This window comes from Balaenoptera borealis, assembly GCF_965194805.1.
Source record: "Balaenoptera borealis genome assembly, chromosome: 14".
In the NCBI taxonomy this organism is placed as follows: domain Eukaryota; kingdom Metazoa; phylum Chordata; class Mammalia; order Artiodactyla; family Balaenopteridae; genus Balaenoptera; species Balaenoptera borealis.
Genome location: NC_138875.1, coordinates 79,973,360 through 79,999,746, shown reverse-complemented (window position 1 = coordinate 79,999,746; position 26,387 = coordinate 79,973,360). Strand labels below are relative to the sequence as shown.

General features: G+C 46.6%; 1 protein-coding gene and 1 long non-coding RNA gene across 5 annotated transcripts in view; one reads left to right on the top strand and one right to left on the bottom strand.

The window, feature by feature from the left end:
- The window catches only part of LOC309611398, a 545,103-nt gene that overhangs the window by 340,266 nt on the left and 178,450 nt on the right, over positions 1-26,387 (bottom strand). The gene's annotated exons all lie outside the window — the stretch shown is intronic.
- Positions 1-26,387, top strand: part of NOS1 (nitric oxide synthase 1) — a 200,128-nt gene that overhangs the window by 82,381 nt on the left and 91,360 nt on the right. For all 4 annotated transcript variants that reach the window (XM_082355693.1, XM_082355691.1, XM_082355694.1 and 1 more), the window contains exon 2: positions 23,293-24,443. In XM_082355693.1, coding sequence (XP_082211819.1) covers positions 23,731-24,443 — 713 coding nt within the window. In that variant the 5' untranslated portion in view covers positions 23,293-23,730. The remainder of the gene's footprint in view (positions 1-23,292; positions 24,444-26,387) is intronic.

The window sequence follows — 26,387 nt, the reverse complement described above, 5'->3', positions numbered from 1 at the left end:
GGAAACAATACCTTTCTCGTGTGACTGTCATGGGGACCTTAAAAAATCACAAATGTGAAAGTACTCCCATAGCCCAGCTCAAACCCCAACTTCGGGCCCCAGAAGAGCACACGACTGTGAGAGACAGCATCCCTGGGCAGAGATGCGTGTGGTGCTGGGAGGGCACCCAGGACACATCATCTGGCCTCTGGTGGTCCAGAACCTTGGAAGAGAGAAGGAAGCAGCTGCCTCTCAGGCTGGTCCCCCAGAGGAATGAGGGAAAACTTCCCTCTTTCTTCCACGTTTCCCTAATTGGTATTGGGGCAAACATACTGTGTTCACAAAGGTGCAACGGAGCATTGATTTTCCTCATTGTTATTTTATTTTATTAACATCTTTATTGGAGTATAATTGCTTTACAATGGTGTGTTAGTTTCTGCTGTATAACAAAGTGAATCAGCTATACATATATGTATATCCCCATTTCTCCTCCCTCTTGCGTCTCCCTCCCACCCTCCCTATCCCACCCCTCACCCATTGTTATTTTGAACTTAAGATAAAACAAGGAAGGAGCCTCTTGTGCCCCAGCCCGCAGCAGTCATGTCCATTCTCCTCTGTCCTCAGGATCTCAGATTTGAGAAGCCTTGGCATGTATCCACAGGGGGTCGTTCTGTCCCATTTCCACCACCACCATCCCAGTCCTTTCCACCCCAGTCCTTTCCACCAATCCAGTTTCTGGGAGCCCCCGAAAGAGTGCACAGCTTTGTGCCGTCCCCAAGGTGCTGTTACACAAGGTATCCTTGGAATACCCCCAGGAATACTTTTAACACCTCCCCAGGTCACCAGCACAGCAATCTGAATCCCATTTTGCAGCTTTGGAAACTGAGGCAGGGCAAGCCAAGCAACCCACTCGTAGCCACCTACCTGGTAAGGGGCACAACTGGACCTCAGTCCCAGTTTTTAGTTTCCTAATGTGGGGGGGTTTGCCACATCTGGACATGGAAGCAGCCTGTGCTCCTGCTTCAGCACCCACAACCTCATTTCCTGCTACGTCTGCACGGCTGGAGGCTACGCCAACAGTCAGGGACATGACTGTGTCTCCAGAAATTGTGAGTTCCCCCAAATGCCCAGCCATGTAGGGAAAGAGCAGGCAGCATAGTAGAGAGATCTGGTAAGGACCCCTGCTTGAGGCCAAGCTTAGCTCACTCCGTTGGCTGTGTGACCTCTGGCTGATCACTTAACCTACCTGAGCTTCAGTTCCATTATCTGCAAAATGAGAACAGTAACTTCCACAAGGGGTTGTCTTGAAGATTTTGTGATAACGTATGTGAAAGGTGGTCTGGGAACAATACTTTTATGCCAAGGTTGGTGATTATAGAAGAAAGAGAACCCAGAAGGGAAGTCTTCTGTGGTACCATCTGGGGCTGGTAGTGTGGACGTGGTTTCTAGATCAGCCTGCCGTTTGCTTGTTCTTCCAGCCTCTTCTTTGTTTTCCCCAAATGGCCAAAGCCAGCCCTCCCTACTCACCCCCAGCCCCCACAAAGGCTCTATCTTCCCTGGGGAAGGACCTCACCAGAAAGGGTGAAAGGCTAGGGGTAGTATGGTTGGGTAGGCTGCTGTCTGAGGGTCTCTGCAGCTGAGCCACAGGGAGCTGTCCAAGGTACCAACTGGAGAGTTATCCAAAATCTTTCCCACCCGCTGGTAGGGGTGTTAATTTCCTAGGATGCAGGAAGACTTGGGGGTCAGTTCATCTGGGTGTTGTGAACACACACAGGTCTGGCTGTGTTGCCTTCTTGGGTGTATGTTCTGGAGTGTCTTATGACAAGACTCACTAGGTTGCCTGTCACTCAGGTTCTTGGGTCTGTGCATACCTTGGTGAGCCTTGGAATGTGGTTGAGAGCGGCAGGCAACAATCATGACCATTAGAACTGGGGCTTTTTCCTATTAGCAAGCAGAATACTCAGCAGTTGAATCTGGCGTTCCGGGAGCAATTTTCATCTGGCCAGTTTGAGTAAAGGGGCATGCTTCCCACCACCGGTCAGTGTGGGTTTATGTAGTTAACAGCACAAAAGCTGCAACAACTATAAACGTGACCATTTCCCTCATTCTAATACAGGATAGCTTTTGGGCATATCTAATCTGGTAAATGCCAAACATCAGCCCAGTGGACCATCAACCTCAGAATCCACAAAGAACTGGTCAAAAGCAGAGACACCAGATCCTACCCCAGAGCTAATGAATCAGTGTCCCCAGGGGAGACTTGAAGTTTCTGTATTTTTAACAAGACTTCTCCATGAGATTCTAATGCCCTCAAGTCTTGTCCAGTACCCTTATTTTACAGATGGAGAACCCAAAGCCCAGAAGAGGTACATGACTTGCAGAAAGTCACACAGCACGGTATTGACAATGCTAGGATAGGACCTCAGTGTCCTGGCTCTTTGCCCAGTGCCCGTTTATGATAATGCCACATTTACTTCAGTGTAAAGAATCCCCATAGATTCTGTACTGAAAGGAAATTTAATTCCATCTCTTTCCTGGTTGTTATCATAGGTTGGACAAACTGTTCAGGAAAAACTGAGCATGAATCCACCCACCTTGACCTTGCCATGCATTAAGACCCGAGTCCTCATCTAATGTTGGGCATTAGCCCCTTTGGTTGATCCATCTGTCCTTTCAGAGAACAAATTCCTTTTTTTTTTAAACTTTTGGGTTTATTTATTTATTTATTTATTTATTTATTTATTTATTTATGGCTGTGTTGGGTCTTTGTTTCTGTGCGAGGGCTTTCTCTAGTTGCGGCAAGTGGGAGCCACTCTTCATCGCGGTGCGCCGGCCTCTCATTATCGCGGCCTCTCTTGTTGCGGAGCACAGGCTCCAGACGTACAGGCTCAGTAATTGTGGCTCACGGGCCTAGTTGCTCAGCGGCATGTGGGATCTTCCCAGACCAGGGGTTGAACCCGTGTCCCCTGCATTGGCAGGCAGACTCTCAACCACTGCGCCACCAGGGAAGCCCAGAAATTCCTTTTTAAAGTGACCTAATGGATATAACTTTAGGAACCAAGTAATCACAGGGGCTAATAAACCCTGTCTACTTATCATTGATTTCACCAAAGCCATTGGTTTGGGCTCATTTCAGCAGCCAAGTCAGCCCCCCTCCCAGCCTTTGCAAGTCCTGCGTATGTTTATGCTGCTTACATGTCCATTCCTAGGGAAGGAGAATGATGGGCAGGACCCTGCAATGCTGGAAAATTGAATCCGCATGAATCTATCAAAGGAAAAGGATCTACCAACAGAAAATGCCCCTGAATCCCCAGTAAAAGTATAGCTGACAGGGTTCAGCGGACATGGATCTTGGCATAGTTGTATTTACCAATGATCAGCCAAAGATGAGCAGCAGTTACGTGTGGTTCTGCAGCAGACGTCAGCACATTTGTCAAATGTGTGATGGTGAGTGTTAAATGGCAGACCCAGTGCCGGGCCCCAAGGGCAGGCGCTCGGATTAAAGTGTGAGCCCTGCTCTGACAAAGCCTGCAGTCTGGTCGGGTAGTGGGCACCAAACCAACCCTATACCAGGCTTGAAGTTTCGACAAGAGAGGTAGAGGTGAAATGTTGCTGCAGATGGGTGACTGGAGGTATCAGGGAAGACTTCACAGAGGAGGTGGCATCAGAACTGGTAGCCTTCTGATTTGTAGCACCCTCTCAGTGACAGGGTCTCCGATGCTGAACTGGGTCAAGTGCAGCCAGGTTGAAAGGCAGAGCATGCACCGAAAATCAAACGAGGATGTCATCTGGGGAAGCATCTGACGCCAGGCTCGGGCACTTGTGGATTCTGTGACTCGGGGTGAGTGAGTTAACCTCCCTGAACCTCAGGCATGTCATCCATTAAATGCAGATTATAACTGCTGCGTGGGGTTGCTAGAAGGATTCAGTGAGATAGTGTAAATGTGATTCTGGAAAGGAGACAGACAGCATCAGGCCCGTGTCAATGATCAGAACAAAGAAAAGAAATGCAAGAAAGAGAGACCCATTAGTTAGCCAGCTCATGTGGGCCGTGCCCCTTCCCCTCACTCAGCCCTGATTTTCTCATCTGTGACATGAAGGAGCTGGAATTCAAGGGCAACTCCATTTGGAAATGTGCAGATATGTTCTATCTGGCTGGTACAGGGTTTGCGTTTCAGTTTGGTTTGTTTTGGTTTGGTTTGGTCGTTCTTCTTGTCTTTAGGTCACAGGCCCCCACCATTAAATACTGTTTGTCCCTTGCCTACTTTGAGACGTGTCAGTTTACAACCCCTGGACTAACTTCCCTCCAAGATTTTTCCCACCTTACATTCTATGCCTCGCCAGAGAAAAACATTCGCCCCATTCTTGTCCATCAGTGGCAGTCGTGATTTCTGCTGACAGCTCCTTAAAAAAAAAAAAAGTTGCTCTGTCAGGATTGAAAACAGATGCCTTTGCAGGGGCAAAGTCTCCATTTCCAGCCTGGGCAATGTTTTCTTTCTCCTCACCTCCGGTTTGCATATTCTGTCACCTACCATCATTAGACCACCTCTTCTCAAATGGGATCCCCAGAAAACACAGACCTTCTTTTTGGCCACGCAAGATGCTTCTGGAGTCTTGGGCTAAAGGCACCTGAAAGAAATTCCGTAGATTTTCAGGGGTTCCTAAAAAGTGCCTCAGCTTCTGCCAGGAACCTTTGCCCACCAGCATTAAATAATACTCAGGAATTTCTTATTTATTCAAAGCCTGATAGCTAAATTGCTACCGTGGGGATTAAAGAAGTGAGCCTTTCTGGGACCCGTTTGCAGGTAGAAATGAGGAAGGGAGCTTGTGAACTCAAAAAGCTTGCCCAACTGCAGATAGTATCGAGCACCCAGTGTTTCTCAGCTAAAGGATTCCTTGTCATGAACAAGAGTCAGGGCAGCTGCTTCTTCATCTAACAAGCAAACTCTGAGCTCCTAGCTCTGGGCCAGAACCCATAGGACAGGCTGGGGCAGAAAGAAGTGGAAGACACAGTCCTTACCCTCAAGCAGCTCCTGGCGTCCAAGAAAGGGATCAACTTGCCATGAGTAGAATGCAACGGGCAGGTGGTGTGAGCAATCCATCCTATTTGGTCATTGAAACAGCCATGTGGATCGCGTTGTGCTGTAGTTCATTCCAGGAATTTTAAGCATAAAAATGTAACCAGATAAATCAGAATATGGATAAATCAGAATAGTACTCTATAGCAACTGACGTATTTTGGGCAGGTTTTTCTCTTTGATTTTTGAAGCAGTCTCTTCACTCTGGAATATTCAGTGAGGAAAATGAAAACCAATTATATTCATGTACCAAGATTCAGGTAATGAAAAGAGTCAATAACATCTCTGCGCTTGTTTATTAAGTTAAGTCTTAGCCGAAAAGACCTTCATTTGTCATTTCTCCCCTAATATCACGGTGGTCACTAAACTGAAATCCCTTGATTTCTCACAGTGTGTGCTCTTAAAGGATGAGACTGGTTGGATTTTTTGGTTTGATATTTTTATTTTTGTTGATTATTTTTAAACAAACATGCAAAACTACATGCACAAAAATGTTGTTTCTTTAACTGCTGTTTTCAATGCCCAGGGTTTCTTGGGGGTATCTTCTTCAAGACTTGCCTTCAGAAATTATATTTCTTTCTGAATCTCCCTACTGGTGCTATTTCATTGGGCTTTTAAGAGTTCATTTGCTTTTCAGAAACAGCAAGAAGGCATTGGGAGCCACATTTTACGGTTAAAACTGGAGGTTACGTTGAATGAAATCATGTGGCGATTTTGTTTGGAAGAGGGCTCCTTTTAAGAACAATATTGTGTAAGCAGACTGGATTTCTTGTCTGGTTCTAAACCGGTATCTAAGTCAAGCAGCCCTCTGCATTTCATCTTGAAAGTCTTATGATGGGAACCAGCCAGCCACAAAGCCAAAAATCTTCCCGTTCAAGAACCCCCTGACAGCCTGTTTCTGTGCAGTAGATTGACTTTTCTCTCCTGAGCAGTGGGGATTAGATTTACTACTTCAGTTGCCATTGTGTAAAACACAACCTTAGCTGAATAGTTGGTGAAATTTGCAAGAATCTTAGGTGTAAAGATGGTGCTGTGAGTTTTGTTTAGGATATGCATGCTTAAGAATTTAGGGCTGAAGCGTTATGATGTCTGCAAACTATTTTCAAATGGTTCAGTGCAAAGATGATAGGTAAATAGATAGATAGATAGAGTCAGAGAGAGATGAGAGATAACAGATGTAAATATATAGGTAGGTGGGTGGTTGGATGGATGGATAGATAGAGTCAAAGAGAGATGATGGATGGATGGATAGATGGATGGATGGATGGATGGAATGATGGATGGGTAGATAGGTACAACAGACAGGGCAGATATGGCAAATGCTAATAACTTGAATATAGTTGGAAGTTTATAGGTGTTATTGCATTATTCTTTTAAATTTTCTGTATTTAAATATTTCAAAATAAAAAGTTGGGTGGCAAGAATAGCTTTAGTTAGACTTTCTTCTGTATTAAAATTTCCCAAGTTTCTTAAGAGAATAATATTCAGCCTCCCCATCTCTATCCCCCCTCCCCTCACACACATACACACACATGCACACATACACACACACACACACACACTCATAAGCGCCTCTTTTCCTGGAAGAAATGATCCAGCAGTTTAGCAGAATGTCACTGTTTTCCATGGCAGCCTTTCTTTACATTTTTCCCTCAGCATTTTAATTAGAGCTGTGAGTCACTGTGCTTTATGAAGGCTGGTGACAATGTCATTTACGGCTGTTTAGCATCCCAGTCGAGCCCTCTTCCACGGTGCTCATTGCATCAGGGGCAGTGAGCAGGCGACAGTTCCCTCTGTCATCAGCAGAGCAGGCTTTAGGCCTCTTGAGGAACTGAGAAATGAGCTTGAGGTTTGTCCCTGGAATATCTTCCAAAGTTGCCTTTTCCACCACTGGCTTTCCAGCCGGGGCACACCTGAATGTGTTTGAGCTCCGAAGGGTGATTCAAAACTGCAGCTTTGGCATCCTTCTTAGTGTCAGCAAGCTTTTCTCCCAGGCACTGGGGTCTGACCTGCCATGACATCAGCTCTTGAACGTATCAGCTGCCTCTGGACGTGAGGGGATGCAGAGGAGGCAGGATTCTGGCCAAGCTGGTTTCGAATCCAACCACTAGCATTCGCCCTGTAACCTTGGGCAAGTTATTTAATCTCTCTTGAAATGTCCTTTTCCTCTTCTGTAAACACGAGTATGACTCCACTTCAGTGGGTTCTTGGAACCATTCAACGCTTGACTCATACTGGGTGCTCTGTACGTTTATTAGTAAGGAGGAGGATGGCCATTAGGATAATTCAGCTTAGACCTGCTATGCCCTTGACCGTAACATCGCTTCTGATATTCCTCATCCCTAGAGCAGTGGGGATGAAGATTTATCAGACAGGGTAACAGGAAACAGAAGGTACCTGCAGCAGTGATACTTTATTCCAAGATAATTTAATAAAGGACATGGTTTTAGGCACCAAGAAGGGAGGGTGAAGTGTCCAGAAACTAGCAACAAAAGGAGTGAGGACCACCCCAGGCCTGATGAAGTGGGGGGAGGGGGGAGGGTACAGTGTTACTGAAGCCCTTTGGACCGTGGGATGGGGTGGCAGAGGCGGCGGGGGCAAGGGGTGTCCCAGCAGAAGCTGTGCTCACACAGAACTGCAGACCTCTCCAGACCACCGCGCTAAGACGGGAGGAGGCAGCCTCTCTCTCCTCCATCTGTCTCATCTTGCTTGTGCCTCAAATTGGAGGCTCCAATCAAAAGCCAGAGGGCAAGGAACCTATTGATACCCGGAGAGGTCAGCCTCCTCCTGGAGCCCAGATAAGTTTGGAGAAGGATGGAGAACAGATCTGGGGACAAAGGATGGAGAACAACCAGCACAGACAAGGAAAAGAGGAAGAGCTTGCTGATAATCATCGGTAAAACCAAGCTCAATTCATTAGCTCTGAACAGAAAGATGCTTCTCCGATCTGGGTTGTGCTGGAGTGTCTTCAGTTTTCTGTAGGATCCTCATGAAATCCTCAAAATGAATCAGGTTTGCTTTCATTTCAAACATTGAAATATATCCCTAGGTACTTTGAGGAAATGGGACTGGGCATTAGAAAATCAAATGAACAGTGCCAGGGCACTGAGACTTAACCGGCAAATTGTAGGGTAGAGTTCTGGGTCAATAAAGCATCCGGTCTATTGAGGAGACTTGTTGAATAAGCTGCTGAAATAGGTTCAGTGTTCAGTCAACAAGTAACTGGTTTAGTGTCTGTTGAACTTTCATTCTGTGTTGTTCTGAGCACATGTCTGGGGGCAGTGGGCAGCTGTGTCACATCAGCCAGGTGTGCATATTGTGAAAATGGGAGAAGTTCATGAATGCCAAGCAAGGCATTCTAGTGGTGGTACCCCAGGGACCCTGAGATTTTTTTGCACCTTCAAGGACTGTAGTAGATTAAACATGGAGGAACTTTCTTGGTGAAAGCAATGTGCTATTGTTGAAAGGATCCTGGGGTGGGACCTGGGAGTGTCATATTGCTCCAGCAAAGATACTAACCCTGGCCAGCATTCTTCACACATTTGTTGAGGACCAGGTATTATGTTAAGTGCTGGGGTCACCGAAGCACAGATTTTCCAAAACATGATAGATACTCCACTGGTGGTACCCATTTTTTTTATTGAGGTAAAATTTATGTAACATAAAATTCATCGTTTTAAAATATACAATTCAGTGGCAGTTAGTATATTCACAGTATTTTACAACCATCACCTGTATCTAGTTCCAAAACATTTCATCATCCCAATAGGAAACCCCGTACCCATTAAGAATTGAAAACAATTGTTCAAATGAAGCTTGAACACACATGTTCAAAGCAGCATTGTTCACAGTAGTCAAAAGGTGGAAACTACCCAAATGTCCATCAACGGATGAATGGATAAACAAAATGTGGTCCATGCATACAATGGAATATTATTCAACTGTAAAAAGGAATGAAGTACTGATACCTGCGACCACACAGATGAACCTTGAAAACATTGTGCTAAGTGAAAGAAGCTAGACACAAAAGGCCACCTATTGTAGGCTTCCATTTATATGAAATGCCTGGAACAGGCAAATCCATAGAGACAGAAAGCAGATAGGTAGTTGCCAGGCACTGAAGAGAGGGGGCAAAAGAGAGATACCGCTTCACTGGTACCCAGTTTTTTAAACTTTTTATTTGGAAGTAATTTTAGACTTGTAGAAAAGTTGCAAAATAGTACAATGATTTTCTTTATTATCCCTTATCCAGCATCCCCTAATATTATCATCATTCATAGCCATAATGCAGTTATCAAGAGCAGGAAATTGACAATGGAATAAGATTATTAACTAAACAACAGACGTTATTTGAATTTCACCACTTTTTCCACTAATGACCTTTTTCTGTTCCAGGGCCTTATCCAGGATTCCATGCCACTCTTAGTGCATTATTTCTCTTTAGTCTTCTCTGATCTGTGACAGTTTGTGAATCTCTCCTTGCCTGTCATGCATTTGAGACTGGAAAAGATTACTGGTCAGTTACTTTCTCGAATGTCCCTAAATTGGAGTTTGTTCAGTGTTTTCTCATGATTGGAGCAGAACAGTATCCATTTTTCAAATTTGCTCGTTAACTATTTGTTTTGGTAATAGAAAAATGTAGCTGGCACCTTCGTACCATGATTTCATGGATGTTCCTCCTTTGGATGAAGCCATGGTATGTACTTAAGGGAAAAATGAGTCAACTTTAAGGAAAAATAGTAAATAAATAATTGCACAGTATGAGACAGAGGTATGGCACAAAGATATGAAGGTGGCAAGACCAGTTGGTGAAACATGATATTATTTCATGGAATTGTCACAAGAGCCCTGCAAAGTAGATACTATTAATATTTGCCATTTTCCATATGAAGAAATAGAGGTGCAGAGATGCCAAACGTCATGCCCAAAGCCACAGTCAATCACTGGCAGAGTCAGGATTTGAACCCAGGACCTACAATCTTAACCATGACATTCCCCCATAAGCCTTTCTTCCCACCTCTGTGCTGCCAGCTAAGATGCTGTTCACGGTGACATCATTCTCTTTTTTTCTGTGATTTTATTTCAGGGGGAAATTTGCAGAGCTCTGTCCAGTAAGGCTGAATCAGGTGGGGTAAGGCTGAATCAGGTGGGAATGTGTCACTCAGTGCCGAGGAAGGGATGCCTTCTAGGGGCTTACCAGGTGTACTGGAACAACAGGAGATAAAGACCCAGCCAGCTCAGGTAACCCAGGTGGAGTCACTAAGGAAAACATATAGGATCTGGACTGTGTATTCCCTCCAATTGGAGGAAGGAGGCTGGTTTCCGCTCAGATCTTGTTGGAATGAGTAGGCACAGACTGGCTTGACATTAAAAGAAAAAGCTCCATTTAGAGAAAAAGGTGTCACTCCAGGAAGGGTTTTTGTAAAAATACCAGGTTAAGAGAAGAAGCAGATATGGAGCTAAGGATGACTGTTGTGTAAAGTGCTGCACCATTCTCAGTAGCTTTAACCCGGGGAAATGAAGACAGCGTAAGCATCAGCCAGAGGGCAAAGGCTGGGACAGATGCAGAGAGCTCTCAGGAAGGTGGGCATCCCATCAAACACCTGGACCAACTGGGAGCACCCGTGACAGGACCCAAATCACTGAGCACATCTGCCCCTTCATTGAGCAGCTTCTAAATGTGACCTTCTTTGTTTCTCTTTAAAACTCACTATCTAGCAGGGTCCCACAGTCAAATAAATACCTACAGGGTCCTGGCAAGAAACAAATGAGTGAGGGGGCTGCATGGGGGCTGGGGGAACTGGAGAGCTCATGCCCTATGTAAAGGGGGCATCACCTCTCACTCCAGCTGTTTGCTGACATTGAGGAATGCAGACCATGTATGAATGCACCTTCCAATAACCCAAGAAAGCCAGAAATTTGTCTTTCATGTGAAACTTACAGTCATCTGTATGCCTGTGGGCTGTTGTTTGTAAAATCTGACCAGAGCCTTTTTGAAGCAAGTGATATCCTGGCTCTGAAGCAGACAGTTTTGTGCAGAACAGTTTATAGTTGGGTGGAGATTGAAATTTCGTTTGAAATTGCCATTTTTGTAGGTCACAGAATGGTTCAATATCTGCAGTTGTACATGGTTCAACCTAGTATTACCACACTCCCTAGACTGAAGTGTTCTGGTTGAAGCTTCATTCGACTGCAAAAATGTAACACAGGCATTTAGCAGCAAACCGGACCAGTGTTTCTTAAACTGTAGTGTACATACCAATCACTCGGAGGTCTTCTTAAAAATGCAGATTCTGATTTGTAGGTCTGGGGTAGAGGCTGAGACTCTGCATTTCTAACCAGCTCTTAGGTGATGTCTGTGATCCATGACCACACCTTACATAGCAAGGCATTAGACCATGGCCATCATTGGTGATTTTACAAGCTCCACTGAGATCCCCCCTCTTCAGCTCTCCTTTTCCTAAATCCAAGTGCTGTTACCCAAATATGTGAAGTCTCATTTATTTCATCTTTCATTTGTAGTGGGCTATTTATCACTTCTCTGCAGCAGGTAAGAAGTGAACCAATCCCAGCCCTGCCTTTCTTCCTGGCAACCACCAGCTGGAATGGCCCTCTAGATATGGCATGGGCTCTCCAGTTCCCCACCATCTCCACCAGTCCCTCTCACCTCTCGCCTGGGCTACTTCATTCAATAGCTGCAGACTTTGAGATTGAGACTTTGACATACTGAGCACCTACTATGTGCCCAGCAGTTTGCTGTGCATTGAGGGTCCAACAGTAAACCAGGGAACTGTGATCTCTGTGTTCAAGGTGCGTACATTCTCATAGTTCATTAGAATAATCCTTTTTGAGAACAAAGTTGTTACTCGATAAAAGCTGAGTAAATGAAGGAGTTGTAGCAGGGGTCTCTAATATGATAGTCTTAAGTTTTATTTTATTTTAAAAACTACATTATCACTTATGGCTGCCTTTAATCAACACTAAATAAACTAGCTTTTTATCCTAATTATGAAATTGATCTATAATATTTACCTTGACAAGCAACTAGTATGGGGTCTGTGGACCCCTACAGGTCTCTGGGATATCTGAAAATCCTAGAATTATATGCACATCTTTTATGACAATTTGCCCCTAACCCCCACCTATCGGGGTATCCTCAGACTCCCCTGTTATCAGTCCTGAAGAGGTGAATAGTAATTGGGGATGGTTCACCAGGAGGGGATGGATGAGGAGAGAGTTGACTCCTTGGGCTTATTTTGAATAATCAAGAAACAGTATAGCCAGACAGAAAGGGCATGTACCAAGAAGGCTGCAGCTGACATCCTGAGATTAACACTGCTGTTGAAAACAAGTCCCTGAGAAACTTTCCTAATTTCACAGGGAAGGCAAGGAAAATGAGCATGTAACCTGAGTTTGAGAAGAAATCATGCAACAGACCTGAATCCTAGTTCTGACTCTAAGAACTTTTGGCAAGTTCTTCCCCATCTATAAGCCTCAAACTCCTCATTTGTAAAATTAAGGTTAATGCAGTAACTTCTACTCTTATTGCTTATTGGGTCAAGGAGTGCTTAGAAAATCATATTAATGCTATGGACCCCCTCCCCGTATAAATTCACATATGCACTAATTGTGTGCACTGAAAGTTTTGCACAGAATTCCAGGATTTTCAGGGATTCCTGAGCCCTGTAGGGGGCCCATAGACTCCATATTATGAATCATTGGAACAGAAAACTCCTAGAGTCCCTTTCAACTTCCAATTACTAAAATTATAGCTGGTGATCAGGCCAGCTGAAATAAAAATACACAGTAGTACCTGGAAAGTGATAAAAGCAAAGACTTTGAGCTGTCGTTATTTGTAGGTGAAGTGATTGCTTAAAAACTCTGAAACTGAACATTCTTGTGGCTAAAAAAGAGTTTTATATTTTTTTTAAAGCAAAGATTTTGGGGTCCCACACACTTGGTTTGAATCCCCGCCATTGACACTAGCTGGATAAACTTCTATGACTTAATTAACATCTTTGAGCCTCAGTTTCAACACCTATAAAATGGGAATAATAATATCATGTCCTTCATATGGTTGTTGCAAGAATGAAATTAGATAGTTCAATAAAGTTCTTACATATACAAATGTTCAAAATATTAGGTTGAACTCTAGGAAAGTGGAGAATTTGATCATTTACAAAACTGCTAATTCCATATATTTCAACCTAATTAATAAAAATTTAATAAAAGATATTGCTTTGATAGCTGTTCATTTATTCAGTAAATATTTTTTCTGTGTTTACTAGGTACTAACATATTCTAAGAAGAGAGTCAATTACATCTTTCAATTCAAAGCAGACCTATGCTGCCTTAGAGTTAAGTGACCAGCAGATGTATACCAAGCTCATACCTCCTTTGGTGAATTGTTTTCCCTCCTGTCCTTGACCCTTGGCCCTATGTCCATGCTAATATAGGGTAACTGCAAATGCATGTAGCCAATCTGAGAGTCTTGATCTTTTACTTAAGTTTAAACCATTTACATTTATTGTTATTACTGATGTATCCGACATATGTGAGTTATTCCTGCTATTGTAAGTTTGTGTTTTCTACTTAATGTATTCTCCCTTTGCTGAAATTCATTTTTAATTGATTAAAGCCTGTGTGGATGCTGTGATCTATTTACAAGGAACTTTTGAGTTAAGGGAGCAGATATTATCACTCCTCCCTTAAAATAATCATTCTTACTTCTTCCTTCCATGAACATCTTTTGCCATCCTCTTGACCCAGCTTCCCTGCACCAGAGGCACCCAAGGATGCCAGGCATGAGGAGAAACTTGGTTGAGTTTCCATTACCAGTGAGCTGCTATTTGGAAGGTACTGTTCTTGATGTCCTCCTAAAAATAAAGACTCAACATTACCATTGCAGTTGACATTTACAGTTTACAAAGCACTCTTTCCAGCATCTGTCTTATTTAATCTTCACAAAAACCTTGGAAGCAGTTGTTATTACCTTTTCAATTTCACAAAATGAAATTGAGATTCAAAATATTAAAAATGACTTGCCCCAGATCAAATACCCAGTAAATGGCACAGCTGGGGAAATGAGCCAAGTCAAGTCTATTTGCTGTAATCCCCCTTAATTCTCAGAATTAAGGAAGTAATGGCATCAGGAAATGTTGACTCTTGAAATATACTAAACTAAATTATTTATTAATACTCAAGAAGGACAATTCTATCAAATGAGTTTCATTCATTCTTATCCTTTCTTTCATCCCATGATGTTCTATCTGCTTGTAGAAGCCAGAGCTGGAAAGTCCTTCTCGACACTTCCTTCTTTCTAACCCCAGACATCAGTCACCAAATTTTGTTGACTCAACCTCCTAAATATCTCTTAAATCTACCCACTTTCCTCCTTCCTCCCTTTCACTACCCTAATCCTAACCACCATCATCTCTCATCTCTGGCCTGCAGCAGCCTCCTAACTGAGCTGCCCATAGCCAGCCTTGCTTTTCCATCCATTTTCCATCCAGCGTCTTAATAAAATCTAAATCTAACCACAGAACTTCTTTTGTCAAATCCCTCCGGTGTTTGCCATCGCAATAAGAATAAAGTCCAAAATCTTTAACTTGACTCTCAAGAGAACTTCATGATCTAGCTCCTGAAGATCTCTCCAGCTTTGTAAGGTGTTGACTTTCTTCTCCAACCACAGTGGACTTTGTCCAGTGCCTCAAACCTTCTCCCTCCCATCTCTAGTGCCTTCTCTCCTCTACCCCTTGCACCCCTTAATCTGGCCAACTCTGTATCCTAACTCTTCTTCCAGGAAGCCTTCCTTGACCACCACCACTCAGACTATGTTAAGTGTCCTGTCCATGCTCCCATTAGCACCCTGTATTTCCACTTTGTTCTACTCACTATACTTGTGAGTAATATCTCTCTAATATCTAATATCTAATATCTCTCTCTACTCCCTGCTTCACCCCTGGCTTGGGAGATCTGAGGGTAGGAATGCTGTCTGTCTTGTCTATTCTTACATTCCCAGTGCCAAGCTCCTTGCCGACCCAGCTGGGAGCTATGTAAGGGTTAATGAATGAATAGGTGACGTGAATGAAAAAAAAAAGGAAAGAAGAGAGGAAGGGAAGGAGAGAAAAGGGGAAAGAAAAAGAAAGTAAAAGAGGGTAAGTTTTATCGGGGGTAGAAAATATGTGCCATCTTCTTGTAATGACTCTTAGGAACTGTTTCAGAGACCACTGGTAATATGTTTCCTTTTTATAGTAACGAGGCCACCCTCTTGGTCATGATTATGTTCACATATCTGGGCTGAGATACTTCATTTTCCTCGAGGTGTCATCTAAAAATAATAGAAGCACCATGCACTTTACATGGATTATCCCATCAAATGTTTTCCCATTCACTTATCCCATGTAACTTATTGCTTCTGCTTGACAGATGAGGAGTTTGAGGCTAATAAATGGTAGAGGAGGGTCACAAACCCTTGTCTTTCCAGCTTCAATGCACATGCCTTCAACCCCTACATGACACTTAAGGTGATGCGGTGTGTCTGTCAAGACTGGGGGCAAAGGCACATCTGTGAGGATTTTTGTGCCACTGAGGGGGGTCCATGGATGGAAAGAATTTAAGAACCTTCACCCCAAACCCTGGAATTTTCTGTCTGTGGGATGGATATAGTGCTGTACAGCCAGCTGAACTAGTTCATAGAAATGAGCTTTGCAAAATGAAGATGAAATGAAGTTTTCATAATTCCCCGGATCTATTCCAATATAGGGATGACAGCCCTGTAGCTCTCTCCTGCTGATGGACTGGACCAGTAATACCCCCACCCCACCCTAGTGGTATTGACTCATCACCAACTTCCAGAGTCTGAGTTTCTGGGTGCTTCTCTTGAGTACGTTCCAACACACCAAATTCTGTTCTTTCAGTATTCTGAGGAGGAGCCGGTGACAGGCTCCCATTCCATTGGAAAGCAGGACCAATCTGCGTGTCCACAGCTCTTACCTGGTCCTTCTGCACAAAGTACTTAAAGCAACATATGTCCACTGGACACTACAGACGGCCAGTAGAATAATGGCTGCTTGCGTTTTAATTATCAGTAACAGGAGTGGGGAAAGGATCCATTTATTGAGCACTTACCATTGCGTATGGTGCATAGTAAGAACTCAGAAAATACTAATTATTATCTCATTCTATCCTCACACACACACCCTGAGGAGATGCTATTATCATTCCCATTTTATAGATGCAAAAACTATGACTCAGAGACGCTAAGTGACTTGACCACCATCACAAAGCCACGTGGAGAAGCTAGGGTTCAAATACAAGATAGTCTGACTTCAAAGACCTTGTTCTTTTTTTAAAGGTGATACAAAAACATAGTACAAAATAAATAAACAATATGAAAGAATATGTAATAAAAGTGAGCTTCCTCCTTCAACCCCACCCGTAGCCTCCCAGTCCCCTTTCCCAGAAGCAACTTCTGTTACCAATATCTTGGGTGTTTTTCCAGAGATATTCAGTGGATCTCCAAGCTTCCATGGAAGTATAATCAAATACATACAATGGGTATGCAAATGTATTTATATATTGGTGTTCTCCACCTTGCTTTTTAAATTTAACAATGTGTCTTAAAAGGTCATTCCCCATTGGTCCTTTTAGATCTAATCCCCCCCCCCCCATTTAATGCTTGCACTGTATTCCATTGCATGGATATGCCATAGTTTATGTAGCGGTTCTCTATTAATGGATACTCAGATTTTCCCAATCTCTTGATATTCTGAACAACCTGCAAAGAAGAGGTGTGTGTGTGTGTGTGTGTGTGTGTGTGTGTGTGTGTGTGTGTGTGTGTAAGAATGTTTCTTCCAGTTTATCTGTAGGGGAAAGTCCTAAAAATTGAATTGCCAGGTCAAAGATCTGTGTATTTTCAATTTTGGTGTGGATATTGTCAAACTGCCATTCAAAGAGGCTGTACAAAGCAGCAACAGAGGAGAGTGGGGATTTCACAAAGCCTCACATCAGGGTGTGCTGTCAAATGCTAAACAGTCCTTCATTCTCACTCTCCTGACTCTGAGGCCCCTTCCTGCCCCTGAGGTGTGGGCATTATTAGATCTGGAAAGATCACAGACAAACTGTAGCCATGAAACTGGGGGAATTATGTGGCTGGGGAGACCCCCTGGCACCAGGGTGCCCGTGTCTCTGGGATCCCTAAGACACAGAACGCCATCTTAACCCCCTGGCTTAGAGAGGTTGGCGGGTTTGTAGCTCTGACTTGCTGGAGTGGGAGAAAGCACATCAGTTTGATTCCCAGGTGGCGCTCTCTCTGGGGAAAGACTGCAAATTAGCAGTTCGGGAGATGTAAGGAAGTTGGTTGTTTTGCTGTGTTTTGTTGTTTGGTTTTTTTTTAAAGAGCACAGTTGGGTTACAGTTTTGGTCTTTTGTTTTTATTGGGGGTGGTGATATTTTGGTTTTAAGACATGGAGGGCTTGGGATTTGTTTTTAAATGAGATTGGAGGGAGATGGGAAACAGGGTCGTGACTCCATTAGAGATTTTGTGGGTGTTCGAACTGAAAACAGCCAGGAGTTCTTCACAGGCTGGATGTTGTTTTCTTTAATATTTAGTGGTAATACACATTAAAATGGTAATACCTGTGATTTTAAAATAATAATTTAAATGATATTCAAATAGAAAAAAAAGGTAGTGCAAAGTCTGTCTCCATCCTACTACTAATGTCTAATATTTCTCCTAGGATGCAGCCAGTGATACCCGTTCCTTCCAGAATATTCTCTACATTTACATGTGCAGAATGTATGCATTTGCACCTTTCTTTTTTCACCTAATGATATACCTTGGAGCTCATTTCCTACCTGTAAATAGAGATCTGCATCATTTTTTAAATGAAACATTCATTGCACAGATGGGTTAGATTTCAAATGACATTCGGACAGCAAGATGTTGGGTCCTGGACTATTAGCCTAGGTGACCCCCTACTATGACCTCTCTCTTCACATGGTTTGAAGTGGGTCTTCTCTCTCCTCCACTCCTACCCCCATCACACCTAATATTCCCAGTGGTCAACCTCAAAAAGTGGCGAGATGTTTGTTCACCGTCTGTGTCACTTTTCTGGCTTCTTTAGAAAGCAGGAGTATCTTCTGCCTGCCTAGATTATTAGTAGATGCTCGAGGGGACCTCAGGGACAGTGGGGTGGCAGGGAGGAACTCTGGTCCAGGAGCCACGAGAGTCAGACTCTAGACCTCCACTGCCCAATGACAATGCAGTGTGAGCACGTGTGTGATTTTTAACTGTATAGTAGTTGCATTTAAAAGCATCAAAAGCAACAGGTGAAACTAATTTTCATAATTGTGCTTAATCCAGTATACCGAAAACATGATCCTTTCAACATGTAGTCAATATTGGAAATTATTGAGATATCTGATATTCTTTTTTTCCTCCTAGTCTTTGAGACCCCGTGTAGATTTCACTCTTTTTAAAATTTATTTATTTATTTATTTTTGGCTGTGTTGGGTCTTCGTCGCTGTGTGTGGGCTTTCTCTAGTTGCGGCGAGCGGGGGCTACTCCTTGTTGCAGTGCATGGGCTTCTCATTGTGGTGGTTTCTCTTGATGTAGAGCATGGTCTCTAGGCACGCGGGCTTCAGTAGTTGTGGCATGCGGGCTCAGTAGTTGTGGCTTGCGGGCTCTAGAGCGCAGGCTCAGTAGTTGTGGCACATGGGCTTAGTTGCTCCGCGGCATGTGGGATCTTCCCGGACCAAGGCTCAAGCCCGTGTCCCCTGCACTGGCAGGCAGATTCTTAACCACTGCGCCACCAGGGAAGTCGAGATTTCACTCTTATGTCACATCTCAAGGAACCAGTCACAATTCAGGGGTTCCATGGCCACATGTGGCTAGTGGCTGCCCTATTGGACAGACAGCTCTAGACACCCCCAGCTCTGGCTGATCCATGTTGAGTGAACACCCTCCCCCTCACTTCTCCAGGCCTCTGTTTCCTTATTTTTGAGTAGGGGAGCTGGGCAATCTTTTGGATTTTAATGGCTGCTCATCATCCTAACATGGGCCGACTTTCAGTGCTAAGAATGAAAAGCCATGGGCAAGCCAGGACAAGCGGTTCTCCCTATTGTAGCTTAATGTCCACATCTGTAAAATGGGGATGATTGAACGTGATGAGTCAGGGTGAGGATGACAAGTATGGCAGCTGATGAGGATGTGTTTTGGGGGAGGCATCATCTTAAGGGATTGTCTTTAGGATTAGGATCAACCCCGGTGAGTGCCCAGCACCCACTCGCTTAGAGCCAGGGCTGCCCTCTAGTTTACGTCTCTGAACCTCAGTCACCTTGTCCTTCTGTAAAGTGGGGATAAAAACAACACGTGCTTTACAGAGTGGCTGTCAGGATGAAATAAGACACCCGTGCAGAGGGCTCAGCGCTGTGCTTAGCACACAGTAAACTCTCCATCACTAGAAACTGCTACAGTTACCATCCCTCCAGATGCAGACATGGGCCCAGGATGGGGAGTGGCGTACCCAAGGTCACACAGCGAGACGGTAGTAGCAGACGCTGGTCTATTTTGGCTCCCTCCTCCTCCCTGGCAGGCATCCCCAAAAGTCAGCCGTGAATTTCTTTGCAGCAAGGTAAATGAAATAAATACACCTGAAACCACTGAACTACTCCAGTGAGGCCTGGGTCCAAGTATTGTTTCCATGGTATGTGCTGTGGCGTGCACATGCATGTGATGTGTTTGAAATCGCGGCTCCAAAGGTCTGAGCTAGGTTGGTGGGATACCCAACACCCATCTTCCTGTATCCAGTGCCTTGTACCACGACTGGCGTGAGATTCCTCTGTGTGCTTTCAAGCATAGGGCCCCCTTCTAGATGGCACATGACGTACATCTGGAGAGGCTGTGACGGAGGAGAACGTGCACTGAATTAATAGCCAGGAAGCCCGAATCACTATATGTTATGTAACAATAACAGGAAGCCGTTTCTTCTGAGCATTTGCTCTGTGAATTTACTGAAACCCTTGCACTTACTATTTTATTTAATCCTCCCAGTTACCCAGGGAGGGAGGAATTACTTGACCCATTTTACAGATAAGGAAGCTGAGGTTCAGAGAAAATAAAGAACTCACCCAGAAACACACAGATAGAGCCAGAAAGGACCTTCAAAATCTTCCCTGTGGCAGAAGGGGGGACAACCGTCCCGGGCGGGCCGGGATTGAGGAGGCTCCTGGATACTTGCCATTCGCAAAGCAGGACAAGAGGGTCTCCTTCTAGCAGCTTAGTGTATTCTTTGGGGATATCGAACCTGATCACGGTCAGCAGGAGGATGAAAATATGGCAGCAGATGAAGATGTGTTTGGGGTGGGGGGAAGAGGGATAGTGTTGAGGGATTATTATTAAGATTAGGATTTTGCCCCTGGTGAAGATTCAGAAGCCACTTGCTTAGACAGAGAGCTTGTTCAGCCCCACCCTGTCTCTCAGCAGACGCTGAATGTCACTGCCTCTCCTAAGCCCTGCCTCTTTCCAGTTCCTTCCAAAGATCAAGCTGTCTTTCTAGGGCCACAGTCTGAGAAACAGCACTTCAATTTCCCAAGCACCAGCCAACAGCCTCCCCTGATTTAGAAAGCAGCTGAGAAAGAGAGAGGGAAAGCTGGGCGTGGCCAGGGAGGTTTGTGGGTTGCTTTATTTCTTTTTTCTTTTTTTTTTTTTTAATTAATTAATTTATTTTTGGCCACATTGGGTCTTCGTTGCTGCACGCGGGCTTTCTCTAGTTGCGGCGAGCAGGGGCTACTGTTCGTTGCGGTGTGCGGGCTTCTCATTGTGGTGGCTTCTCTTGTTGTGGAGCACGGGCTCTAAGTGCACGGGCTTCAGTAGTTGTGGCACGCAGGCTCAGTTGTTGTGGCTCGCGGGATCTAGAGTGCAGGCTCAGTAGTTGTGGCTCGTGGGCTCTAGAGTGCAGGCTCAGTAGTTGTGGTGCACGGGCTTAGTTGCTCCGCAGCATGTGGGATCTTCCCGGACCAGGGCTCGAACCCGTGTCCCCTGCATTGGCAGGTGGATTCTTAACCACTGCACCACCAGGGAAGTCCCTATTTCTTTTTTCTTAAGCCAAGTCCTGGCTCTGTCCTTTGCTAAATTCTGGCCCAAGCCAGTGTGGGGAAGAAGAGAACTGGGGGGCCCCGCCTCCCCAAGAGCTCACCTTCAAGTCCCTTCTTAAATTAAAGAACGGAGCCCAAATGCCAAACTTGGACACTCAGGAGAGATCTGGAGGTCCCAGCTGTCTCTGCCTGCAACTAAACAATGAGCATCCTGGGTTTGGTACCCAGAAAAATGGGGCTCCGGGAGAGTTAAGGAAGCAACAGCCGGGGCGGGGGCTGGGGCCCAGGTAGGGAGGTGGACCAGTCCTCCCCAGTGAGGAATGACATAGCGGTTCTGGATGGTTTTCTCTGCAAACCAGAACCCCGGCAGCAAGATGCTGAAAGACACTCCGCCTGTCAACACATGGGCCGCACACGCTCACACACACAGCAGAGAAATGACACAGCACGAGGGCGATGCATGAATACACAGAGAGAAACACACACACACGGCGACACCAGATGGAGAAGGCAGCCCGGGCTGGGTCTGGGTGTTCATGATCCCCTCACCCACAGAGAGGGGCTGGCGGAGTTGCATAACGCAAGCTGCAAAAGGGAGAGGTTGAACTTGCTAACCACCACCCACCTTGAGGGGGGATCCAGGAGGTAGTGCCTCCTTCTCAGGGTGTCATCTGCACCCACCCCCCGCTCTCAGAGGCAGCAGGAGTTTATCAGCTGCCCCAGCCCTGGGGTGACCCTGGGAAGTTGCTAAAAGGGAAACAAGGGAGTGTCACTTTGTTAGTAGTGGCAGATGGGGGCTCCCTCCTTGTGCAAAGGAACTCTGAAGATGCTGGCAGCAAGGGCTGCCAGGGTAGAGAGGAGACTGAGGCTTGGGCTGGGGGACAGGAAAAGAGATGGAGGGATTCTCTTCCACCCCTACCCCCCGACCCCACCCACAAACCACAGATCACCTGCGCCCCCCCCCAGACACGTAAGACACACTTCCACAGCTGCCCGCTGTGCACGTGCCACAGGTGCACACACCTCACCTGGGCCACAGCACCTCCAGCTGGCCTCCCTATGGGCCTTTGGTATCCCATTTATTTCTCTGAGCCTGGGGGAGCTGGTGGGAGTTGCAAAAATCACTAGATTATAAACTTTTTTAAACTAGAGTATAAACTTAAAAGCTCAGGCTCAAGAGTGGAGCAGATCTGAGTTCAAATCCTCCCTTCACCATCGTTCTCCACATGACCTTGGACAAGTCACTGAACCTGCCCAAGTTTCAGTCTTCTCGTCGGTTGAAGGGTTACTGTGAAAATCAAAGGAGAAAAAAAATTAAGAATGTACGTGCTCAGCAAGTGCCCACTGTCTTTAGTCTTTGGGGCTTTTTCTTCTTCATTCCACAAATATTCATTGAGCACCAGCTGTGTGTTTACATGCTTCCTAATGTTTCTCCGTTAGGGTTTCAGACAGTCTGTGGTACACAAATGCTCTCCAGAGTTTGGTGTGGACCCATGTCTTTGGTATTTATTATACCAATTTTGGCTTATCATGGTATGGAATGTGGCCAAGTCTGTCCTTTTGAACCTGGATTGTCGATAATTACAAAAATGGTCATAAAGTCCAGTTGACATCCCTCATCGGTGGTTCCATGGAAGGTGGCGTCATTCCCTGTCCCGTGGATTTGTTGTGGGCGGGCTTTGGGAGTAGCCAGACTGGAGAGCCCAGTGATCTTTGTCAGCCGAGCTCCTGACCTGAGGATGGAAAACGGTGCAAAACTCAGAGAGCCAAAGGCTGCATGACAGGTTGGAGTGGTGACTTCTTGTGGTGAGAAAGAGATAAGAGAGGTCTTCTGGTTCTTGCCATTTGATTTTTGGGGCTGACCGTCAGTGGTTTCCCCCAAGGAGCCCCTCGGTTTCATAGGACTTTGATCCTGAGGGTGAAACCAGGCAATATGCAGCTACCTGCAAAGTATGCCCCTCGAGGAAGAAGGATTTCATTTCTAGGTTGGCTTCAGAACTCCAGAGCATGTTATGGCTAGACTTCTCAGTTGGCTGCGTTTCCCATGTTAGTTTTGAAGGTGGTGTTGGACACTCCACATCCATCTCTCTTTTTTAATTCTTTTCTTCCCCTCCCTTTTTCCTTCTCTTGACCTCAGGAGGCCCCAGATTGGATCTGCGTCTAACGGGATGGCGATGCCCCGGGGATAGTCCCCGCTAGCATGCGTCACCTCTAGACACATCCACCAGACACATTTGCTCCCCGGTCTGCCTGACCTGTTGCTTAGGGACACGTCCCACTGCTTCCCCTGACGTCTGCCTGATCAACCATCGCTTCCTTAGAGAATAAGGAAGGAGGCAGACACAGGAAATCATGCCACCGACGGCCCAACGACAATGAGTGAGTGACGCTGAGTTGACGTCAAAGGCAGAGAAGACCAAGACCAAGAGCAGCTCCCTCTCCAGTCTCCCCTTGGCCCCTGCAGCGCCAGCCCCCGACTCCTCCTCTCGTCACAGCCAGAAGCCTGGCTGCTCCCGGCGAAATCGCCTCGGCTTGACACATTTTGAGGTCTTCCGACCCTTGGACACTAGACACCATGGAGAATCACATGTTCAGCGTTAAGCAGATCCAACCCAATGTCATTTCTGTCCGCCTCTTCAAGCGCAAAGTGGGGGGCCTGGGGTTCCTGGTGAAGGAGAGGGTGAGCAAGCCGCCTGTGATCATCTCCGACCTGATTCGAGGGGGCGCCGCGGAGCAGAGCGGCCTCATCCAGGCTGGGGACATCATTCTTGCCGTCAACGGCCAGCCCTTGGTGGACCTGAGCTATGACAGCGCCCTGGAGGTGCTCAGAGGTATTGCCTCCGAGACCCATGTGGTCCTCATCCTGAGGGGTCCCGAGGGCTTCACCACGCACCTGGAGACCACTTTCACTGGGGACGGGACCCCCAAGACCATCCGGGTGACACGGCCCCTGGGTCCCCCAACCACAGCCGTCGATCTGTCCCACCAGTCATCAGCCAGCAAAGAGCAGACCCTGGCAGTAGACGGGGCCACGGGTCCTGGCAATGGGCCTCAGGACCATGGGCACATGCCAGACCAGGGGCAGGAAGCTGGCTTGCTCTCCCACACCAATGGCCTGGCTCCCAGGCCCCCAAGCCAGGACCCTGCCAAGAAAAGTTCTGGGGAGAACAATAAACTGCTCAAAGAGATAGAGCCTGTGCTGAATCTTCTCACCAGTGGGGGCAAAGGGATCAACGGAGGGGGACCTGCCAAAGCGGAGACAAAGGACGCAGAAATCCAGGTGAACAGGTAAGCTCCACAGGTGCATGTGTGTGCACGTGTGTTGTACGCGAGCATGTGTTGCGACTGTCTCACAGCCCGGAAGCTAACCTGAGTGTCTCAGTCTTCTGCACACGCATGTCCACTCAACCACACTTGCCTCTTGCCCTGAAAATTGCTGTTGCAGGAATGCAGTGGGCGTAACGTCTAGCAAGTATCTCTTGCCATGAACCCAGAGTTCATAATGCTGGTAGCTGAGGTGCTGTCTTCCAGCAACCCCACAAGGTGGGGATTTCTGCAATCCACATTTCACGAGTGGGAAGACAGAGGGTCAGAGAGGAGGGGCCTTTCCCGAGGTCACCCGGTGATGACAGGCACATGTACATGGCAGGCTTGGGCGTGGATGGATGCCGAGGCTCTGGGGAGAGAGAGGCAGCGCCGAGAGCTGAGAGCTGGGTAACCCTCAGCCCAAGCTAGCTCTCTCCTGGTGCTGGCCGGTCCAGGGCAAGGAAGCTTTGAAAAGGAGGAAATGGAGGCAAAGTAGAGAATTGGCCCTGACGCCCCCAAAACACTGGAATTGCTCAGGTCATATGGGAGCCAAGGCTAGCACTTGAAGAGCTGGGTACCAGCCCCTCTGTATTTGCCAGATTGGCATTTTCTGACTCTCTGGGGAAGGAGAGCTGGCAACACAGTGGGTGATTCTAGCTCCTTCTCTGGTGAGGAGTCAGCAGCTGGGCCAGGTGGTCGGGAACTAGTCAGGAGAGAGAGAACAGTTTCTCTCCGCCTTCTTCCACTCCCATCTAAGGTCTAGCCCTGACCCTTCAGCCCGCAGTGTTACTAGGCAGACCCTTCTTATTTACACAGGGAGACTCAGGTCTGAGCCCCAGGCCGAGATTTCCCAGCCCCCTCCTCAAGGACCCCTGAGTGTTCCAAGAGCATTTAGAGGTCACCAGGAAGTCCCCCGGGGGCCTGGATTAAAGTAGCTCCCCAAGCCCCTGAATGTATTCGTTTAACAAATGTTCGTTGAGGACCTACTGTGTGCCACACTGTTCTGGCACTGGGATAGAGCAATGAATAGACAAGTCCTCTGACCTTGAACGTGAATGAAATTGACAACCCCCCTGACCTTTGGGAGCTTACAATACAGTGGGGAAGATGAAGATGTAAACTACGTAGACGGTTTGTCATACGTGCTAAGTAGATAAATAGAGCGGGGAAGGGCTTAGGAAGTGTTGGGGAGGGTGACATTTCAGATCGGAAGCTGGTGGGTCTCACTAGGAAGGCAACATGGGAGGACCCAGAGGAAGTGGGAGAGGGAGGCTCGCAGCTTCATGGGGGAGGGGTGTTCCAGGCAGAGGGAGCGGCAGGTGCCAAGGTCCTGCGGTCAGGTGTGCCTGACACATTTGAGGAGCTGCATGGGATCCGGTCCGCCTTCCTGGTGGGGCGGCCCCCAAACTGCCCATTGGTGGGCCCCTCAGTCCGTGGAACCCACCCCGGCCACCATGGCATCCTGGGGCTTTTCCAGCATCTGACACCAGGGCAAAAACTGAACCAATGCCAGCAAGACCCCAAGTAGGAAGGTGGAGGCTCTGTCAGAAGGCTTGGGCAGAGGGGAGACAAAGGGCACCTGCTGCCCGCCCAGCCCCTGCCCTCCCAGCCACCCCTTCTCACTGCTGTGAGTTCCCTGCAAACACCCTGGAGCCTGCCGACACCTTGGGTCCTGTCTCCACGAGAGACAGCGAGTCTTGGGCCCAAAACACAGGCCATGGTGTGGGCAGAGTTGGGGGCCCCCAGTGCCCTGCTGTCCATTTCCAGAGCTGGGGGCCAGGATCAGTCCTCGAGGTTCTCCTGGTGGCAGGGACCTGCTGCCTGATTCTCCCTCAGCTAGGGAGGTCCCCCAGGCTAGAATCCAGCTCTCAAAGCAGCCACCTCCCGGGGTCCCTACAGCAACACGCGCAGCGGAGATGACGTGCT